At 38.2% G+C, this 8,423-nt stretch overlaps 1 protein-coding gene across 1 annotated transcript; it reads left to right on the top strand.

Moving 5' to 3' along the window:
* Positions 1–640: 640 nt before the first annotated feature.
* Positions 641–5,990, top strand: OCSTAMP (osteoclast stimulatory transmembrane protein). The gene is made up of 3 exons (XM_060771660.2): positions 641–889; positions 3,820–4,870; positions 5,555–5,990. Exons 1-3 carry the CDS (start codon positions 828–830, stop codon positions 5,918–5,920), a joined length of 1,479 nt encoding a protein of 492 aa, XP_060627643.2. The 5' UTR covers positions 641–827; the 3' UTR covers positions 5,921–5,990.
* The last annotated feature ends 2,433 nt before the right edge of the window (positions 5,991–8,423 follow it).

Raw genomic sequence — 8,423 nt, 5'->3', positions numbered from 1 at the left:
GCAGAAGTGTAACTTTGTGGAAGCAGAGAATGAAATTTTCCTTCACTCCTTAAATTTCTAGCATTACAGTAAAAATTCAGTTGCGCATGTAGAAATGAAAAAAGGCAGGTGAAGTTCCCAAGGGAATACAAACACAGTGAATATAAGTGTCCTGGGTGTATAGAATTTTAACGTTTCACTCTTTGCAAAGGAAGACATTTGAAAGCTGAAGGAAAATGTCATGGAAGGGGCAGATTTCTCATTTCAAGGGGAAATACCCTCATTTAGATCCTCTTACAGTTACAGCCTTGAGCCAGAATGGCAAACACAATTATAAATTATTTCCCATTGCTAACATCTTCATCAACAACTTGTCCTTTTGAACTGTGGAGTCTTACTGAGTTTATGTTTTAAGGAAGTGTTGTGTTTCCAAAGTCAAAACCACAACACAGTATATTCAAAGCCCTTTAACAAGTGTAAACATTAGTAGAGGATCAGCTGATTGAATTCATCACCAAGATGCAGTGGTTATTCATAGTGACCAATCTTTTCTGATATCCAGGGCTGGTATTTAAACAGGAGACATCAGCACATACTTACAGTCCACGAGGGACTTTTAAAGAGAGAAAGCTCTTGTTTTGTTTTGTAGTGTGCAGAGCAGTCGGCAATGGGCATAATTACTTATGAAAGACAAAGAGATTTGATTTCATCCCTTACCTTGTCAGTGAATGTAAGACATTTCCAAGTTAATACATACATCATCCTACATTCATAGTTCTCTTGCAACTGTTGGGAGTTGTATCCATGTTTTCTCTAAGGCCTCCCCATCCCTAACATACAAAAACAAGATGAAGATTTACAGGGCTACTGAGAACTTACAAAGGAACTTGGGGCATCTTCAGAAGACAGGGTATGTAAGAATTTTTTTCTTAACTATTTATCTTTGGGTGCTTAGAAAAAGAAAATGAATATTATCCAAAAGAGAATAAGTATTTGCTACGTGTAACTTAAATATTTGAACACTAAGAGGATTCCTGTAATAAGTCCTGAAAACTGTAGTTACAATAATGATATTCTGTAGGATGGTTGGACAGACTGTAGATTCTGTTTTTGCATTATCTCCTTTCTTACCTGCCACAGTCTAGTACATTATGTAAAAGAACTTCAGTAATATCATTATCAGGAAGGACAAAATAAAAATCATTTAGTTGTGAGTTATGTTAGATATTTGTTGATTTTTGTGTGTGTCAGGAGCAGCTTGAGAAACTACAAGTCTCTTCTGGTGTGAGATAATTGGCTGTCTGCAAGGACATTGCCCAGGAGACACCCAGATGTTTTACCATCCTGTGGGAGGCTTCTCTCATGTACTCGCATGAGAAGCTGGAGCTGACAGACGGGAGCTCACCCTGCTCCCCAGATTCGAACTGTTGAACTGTCGACCTTTCAGTCAGCAGTCCTGCCAGCACAAGTGTTTAACCCATTTGTTGATAAAAGGGTCAATGCTTAAACGTTAATGAAAGTGAGTGAGTTAAGATAGAATTTCAGTATTAAGATTTCTTCAGAATTAATTCATTAATTAGGTTATTCGTTAGTTAAATAACCCACAGAGCTAAGACCCAGCAAACTCTTAATTAGCCAGTTGAAAAAAAAAGATTTCTTGCTTTTTGTTTTTCTCTCAAGGTTAAGGAAATAACAATGTTTAGATCACAAGACTCAAACATAATTCCAGGGAAACAAACTGAATTAAGGCGCTTCTGTGGTTAGCAGTCGAAGTTGCAGTAACATATTCTTTACATCGTATTTTTCTTTTAAAAAAAGAATAAAATCCATATTACTGAAACCAAAATTTGTTTTATAGATATAAAAGAAAACATTTATTGCCTTGCTTCTATCCAAACATCCCAAGGCATTAAAATTGATTTCTGCAAGTATAAGAATGTTAGGTATCACTAAGTTAGTGAATATTCATTGAAATGTTTTTGCATGAACCTAGTAAAATTTAAACTTGGAAAACTACAATGAATAAGAGGAATAATTACAAACCCAATTTTGAAATCTGCTTGGAGAATGATAAATTAAAAAGAAGGGAAGATGAAATTATAATCATGGTAGAAATTGAAATCATGAGAACAGTTTTATGGAGTAGGTGAGAAAAGGGGTTTTAAAATATTAATGTATTTATTTTCTTCCCCATAGTTCTCAAAAAAGAGCCCTTTCATACTACATGATCACAGCATTGCAATTCCATTTAACTTCCATGGTTGCATCCTATAGTTTTCTAAAGTTTGTTTAGGCACTGTATCTGAGGTGCAAACACCTAACTCAGGATTCAACTTGATGTTGTCATGGCAGTTGATGTGAAATCAAAGAGCTATTATTGTATAATGTGAAAGGTCCCAAGATGTGTGAATGGAAGCAAAATCATGATTGAATTCTTCACCTTTGTTATGATTAGGCTTTAATTTAAACATAATATGTCTAAAGAAAATTAATTTTATTTAAAAACCCTACTGTCCAAAGGGATGTGAGAGCTGGATTATAGGGAAGGCTGAGCGAAGGAAGATAGATGCTTTTGAACTGTGGTGCTGGAGGAAAGTTCTGAGAGTGCCTTGGACTGCCAGAAGATCCAACCAGTCCATACTTCAGGAAATAAAGCCTGACTGCTCATTGGAGGGAAGGATTGTAGAAGCAAAGATGAAGTACTTTGGCCACACCATGAGAAGAAAGGAAAGCTTAGAGAAGACAATGATGCTGGGAAAAATGGAAGGAAAAAGGAAGAGGGGCCGACCAAGGGCAAGATGGATGGATGACATCCTTGAAATGACTGGCTTGACTCTGAAGGAGCTGGGGGAGTTGATGGCTGACAGGGAGCTCTGGCGTGGGCTGGTCCATGAGGTCATGAAGAGTCGGAAACGACTGAACAAATGAACAACAACAACAACAACAACAGTCCAAAGAGTGTTTTTGTCAGATAAAATATACCACATGAATTTATGTTCTGTGGTACATGGGGCAGGAAATAAGGAGACATTATTTGTCACATCCTGCCCAAAAATTCCAGGCCCTTTGCAGAATTTAGGTTTGGTTATCCATTATCTGAAATACCGGAGACCAGAAACATTTCGGATTTTTCTAGATTTAAGAAGACTTGAATTTGCATACATGTTCATATTGAGATATCCTGGAGATTTGACCAAGTCTAAACAAAATATTCATTTATATTTTTAATAACCTTAAGGTAACTGTATAGTCAATATTTTTAATAATTTTGTGCATGAAACAAAGTCTGTGTACAGTCAGAAAACAATGGTATCGCTATCTCAGCCACCCATGTGGACAATTTTGAAGTCTTTTGGATTTTGGGCTTCCAGATAAGGGATGTTCAATCTTTTTCTGTCATTACTGAACTATTGTCATAGAATAGCATTTAATGTTTAACTTTTAGTAGTATTTATTTACCCCACAATTACATCTTTAATGTTTTTTACATAATATGTTGGTTGGTAGTGCATATTATATTTAGCATCTATAAGTGGACCATTTATTTGAATCACCATATGATGCACATTGAAACAAGAGCTTAGAAAAGCAACTTTTCCAAATGGGCTGAAACAATCTAGTCTAAGCCTGCAATTATAAGATGAGGGTATTCCCTTAAATATAGTATGATTTAATTTAGGATTTAGCTGTGAAATTTCACATTCAATGTTTCAATCTTAATATCGAAATTTCACATTTGCACTCCCATTAGCTTTCAGGATCAGTGCAGGTTGGGGTGGTTTCAATTATTTGTTGGATCAATCATATCAAATCATAAATAATTTTTCATTATTGGTACAGGTTAGGAATCTGGACCTTCTGTCAGGACAGTCTCCTTCCAAGGATACAAGAAGTCATCTTAGAAGCCTGGGTCGCTTATTCCACACCAATACCATCTGACTATCACCAACTGCTATTCTTGTTTCTCATGTGCTGTTGCATTGCTGTTTCAATTGGAGGCCTCTTCTACTGCTGGATGTTTTCCTCTCTGCAATATTCTTCCCAGTTCTCTGCCACAGCTGCTTCAACCATTAGTTTCCTGGCCTTGTGGACACTCTTTTTGGTGCACCCTGTCCGTTGCATGCTCACCATGATTGTGCCTACATTAGGGACTAAACAAGGGAGGAGGCTTCTCCTGTCTGCCTGTTTCATGATTGTAGCTCTCAACATAATCCCAAACATCACAAGCAACATCAAGGCTATTCTGGAAATCATTAAATGCATCTGCAAGGATTCCTCTGAGAGTTTCCTAAAGTCAACGTTTCTATTGGAAAATGCTTCATCGGACTTCAGTCGCGTTCTCAAAATTAGAACTGATGACTTGCCAGACAAATTTGGGAAAACAAGGGATAGCCAGGTTATGTTTGAAACTCACAGTAATGAATTTCTCCTGAGTCAGAAAATGACTGATGCTAGCCATCAGATCACAGAGGATTTCTTGAGAATTGAAATGTTAATTCAGAAGATCATATTGTTGGCCAACCGAGTATCTGCTGGCTTCTTTCTTTGCTTTCTTATTTTTGAGTCTGCTTCTTACCTGAAATGCTATCTCACAGATCTCAAATTTGATAATATTTATATCACCAAAAAACTAGATTCTTTAGCTCAGGAGAAGAAAACAATTCACCTACTCTCTTGCACTTCCAGGAAGCTGATAAAATCAACTGGTCTCAAGTTAACCAGAGAAGAACTCATGACCTCTCTCACACATATTTTTCTTCTTACCTTGGTGTTGATATTAACATTAGTGATCATCGCAACAGACTATATTGCCTTCCATTTGGCACAAGCAGCTGTGAGTGAAGTTACTCAGTTCCCTGTAGTGCCAATTAGCTTCTGGATAAAATACGATGTGAGTACTAAAGCCACCAGCCCAAGTATTTAAGAGAAAAGTAATAAGATGTCAGTTGTCTAGGCAAGCCAAAACTATAATTGAATAATCATGGTTTTAATTGTAAGTACTGTAGTTAGTATTAATGAAAATATCCATAAAAACTCTTGTGGCACTTTAAAAACTCAAAAAAGGTTGGCTGGCATCCTTTAATGTGTTGGAGTGGCATAAATCTAATTTATCATAACCCACTTCTTTGGACATTGCAAAGTTCAGGGAAATGGTGACAGAGAATTCTAAGAGCCACATTCAACTACAGATCCCAGAAATCTGTAGGATGCAGCCATGAATTATTACTATTATTCAGTCAAAGTCATTTATTTTGTGTTTATTGTATGTGTAAATGTTTATATTTTTATGGCATTGAATGTTTTTCTTGTTTGTGTTACGTTTCAAAGCTGCCCTAAGGTGCGGGTTAGAAATAAAATTTTATTATAATGTTATTGTTATGGTGGTTAAAGTGGTATCAGATTAGTATAATTGTGGAGTATGAATAAGACTTATGTTGTTGTTGCTGCTTTAAATCAATAATCTCTGCACCTTAACATGGAATAACTAGTTGAGTCAATGGAGCCTTTGAATGCGGAACAAGTGTGTGGATGAGCTATACATTTCAGCTAAACCAATTCTCTCTTGTTCTTTCAGGTCAAGTTAACCTTTATAGAATTTTTTGGAAAAGTTTTTAATAATGCTTTTTCTATAGAACAATCCAAATCACCATTTGAAAGGAGTTACCACCAGAATCTGACTTTTCTCTCTACTAACTGTTCCTTGAGATATCCGACTCCACCAAACACAGCTGTAACATTTGCTGTCGGAGTCCTATATTGCATCATTTATGCAATTACGTTTTTGGAAACATATTCACGTCGCCTATGCCGAAAAATTGCCGCCTCTTTCTTTGAGAGTCAAGAAGACCAGAGAATTCAGTATCTTTACAAGAAGCTTGTAAGGAAGCAGAAGAAAAAAGAGCAACAGGAACAAGAACTGGAACCCACTGTATGTTGTTAAATTGTTGCATGGTGCACATTGGACAAGAGGTGCATTTTTATGACAGAAGGTGCTGAGATGACAACTTGAATGTGCTTCTTTAATGTCCAGAAGCTCACACCAGTTTGGAATGGACAATTCTAATGTCTAACCACAATCTCATTAATTTCAATGGCCTTTCTCCAAGTAGAACTTAAGAGTTTATTTACCATACTCTATTGTTACTGTTTGGAGACAGGCGGAAGTTTGGATTACAGTTGGTCCTCCAAATGTGTGAATGTGACTTTTTGTGGGTTTGATTAAAAAATTCTTTCTAGGTTCTCCAGTGCAACTTTATAGTGCACTTCTGCTGGAAATTGATCACAGAGTCATGCCGGAGGACGCAAAGACTCCTTGAGGGAACACTTTTCAAGGAATCTCTAAGTCCTCTCATACAATTCTATTGGAAGTTGATCCTAGAGTTGTGTTGGAGAACTGAGAGATTCTCACAAGGAAAAAGACAATGCTTTTATTTGCAGTTTTTCACTTTTGTGGTGTCCCTGTGCCCTTAAGCCTAGCAAATGTGGAGGGCTGACTGTAGAGCAAAAAATGCTGCTTGCCTATTCCTTTCCATGGTTTTGCAACTGCAGTTGGAGGGTGGGATTACAACTCCAATAGCCAGTCGATGACCAGGAGCGGAGCTGCTTCCTGGCAGTCTCCCATCAGCAATTCCACAGCCAGGAGAAAGTAATATCCTTCATCACACTAGAGAAAAAATCAATTTAAAATCTGGTTTCTGCCTCCTGCAGAATTCTGGGGTTTGTAATTTAGTGAGGCTGTTAAAGGTTCCTCCCTAAACTACAAACTCCATAATTCTGCAAGAGGCAGAAATCAAATTTTGAGTGGATTTTTCTCTAGTGTGATGGATCTTCAATAAAGAGGCTGCTCCTTTCCTTTTTTCAGATGTGTAACTGCAGCCAGAGGGCACCTGGATGCAGCTCTAGTCAACTTCTAGACACTGATTGATTATGAGGGTTAAATAGGATTGTACAATAGCTTCCAATAGGCTCAGGCTTGACCCAGAATCCAAACAATACTCTTGCAATTCAATTTCTAATGTGAGTAATGCCAAGGTGTCCTGGTTAATGGATACCATTTTGAGCCATGGTACCAATCTCCAGTACACAGATACTTAGTGGAATGTGAAAGCCCAGAGTTATTTTTCAAAAATACTATGTTTAAGGTGGCAGTAACTGAAACATAAGAATAAAAGAGGCACAGGAGAATCTCTTAACTACAGTATGGCCCTTATTTATGCAGAACTGATACTCATGATTTCTCTTACCTACATATGAAAAGGTTATCTCTAGGCATTTTCTAAGTCCTCCATTGTGATTCTATGGTATGCTTCCATTGGAAATTTATTGTAGAGCAGGCATGGGCAAACTTTCAAACTTGGGAGCCACATGGCGGGCTGGAGTGGGATAGGCAGGACAGGAGGGAGGGGTTTCTTCCCAAGCCCACTCTCTGCCCTTTCCTCCCCTTCCTCTTCTCTTTTGGAGGCAGAAAGTGAAGGAAAGATGGAAAACACTTGGATCCTAAAAGAGTTGGCCTTGGTCTGGATGAGATGGTGGACGAGAGAGAAAAAGCATATCCATTAGACCCCTTATTGCCTACTCCTGATATGTAATCCTAGAATCCTAGAGCTGGAAGAGACTCCCAAGGACCATTCAGTCCAAGCCCTTGCCATGCAAAAGAGCACAATCAAAGCACTCCCAATATACAGTCCCTGACCAAAAAAAAAGCCTTCAGAGAAGGAGACTCAACCACACTCCGAGGCAGCCTATGCCACTCTCCAACAGCTCTTACTCTCAGAAAGTTCTTCCTAATATTTTCAGTTGAATCTCTTTCCCTGCCATTTAAAATCATTGCTCCCTTATGCCCTGGTCTCTAGAGCAGTAGATAAGTCACTCACCCCCACCCCTTCCTCAATGGGAATCTTGAAACATGGTTCTCATGTTCCCTCTATAACTTTTCTTCTCCCAGCTAAACATCCCCAGGAGAAAAGGAGGAAGAAAAAAGAGAAGGGAGGGAGGGAAGGGAGAGAGGGTGGGAAGATAGACAAAAGGGAAGGAAGGAAGGAAGAGTGAGGGGAGGCAGGAGGAAAGAGGGAAGAAAGGAAGAATAAAAGGGTAGAAGGTGGGAGGGAGGGAGAAAGGAAAGAGAAAAGGAAGGAATGATAGGATGGTGTCAGAGAGGAGGGCCTGAGAAAACTGTTGTAGAGTGATGCTGGAGGACCTAGAAATGCTAAAGAGGTGTTCCATTTATGCATTTTCTAGATCTTCCAACATAGTTCTTTGGTATGTCATTAATGTAAGTCATTCATTTCAGTAAGCTTCACTATAATCTGCAATTCTGTATTTCCATGGTAGGTCCAGGAATGTATCCCCCCTAGTAGTACTAGATTTGCATTTTGAAGGAAGAGCACTGTGCTATGTAATGATATGTACTATCACTAGAGGTCCCTGTTTACTATTTGTTTCTT

Source organism: Anolis sagrei, chromosome 4 (genome assembly GCF_037176765.1).
Source record: "Anolis sagrei isolate rAnoSag1 chromosome 4, rAnoSag1.mat, whole genome shotgun sequence".
In the NCBI taxonomy this organism is placed as follows: Eukaryota; Metazoa; Chordata; class Lepidosauria; order Squamata; family Dactyloidae; genus Anolis; species Anolis sagrei.
This window is presented reverse-complemented; position numbering and strand designations above follow the sequence as displayed.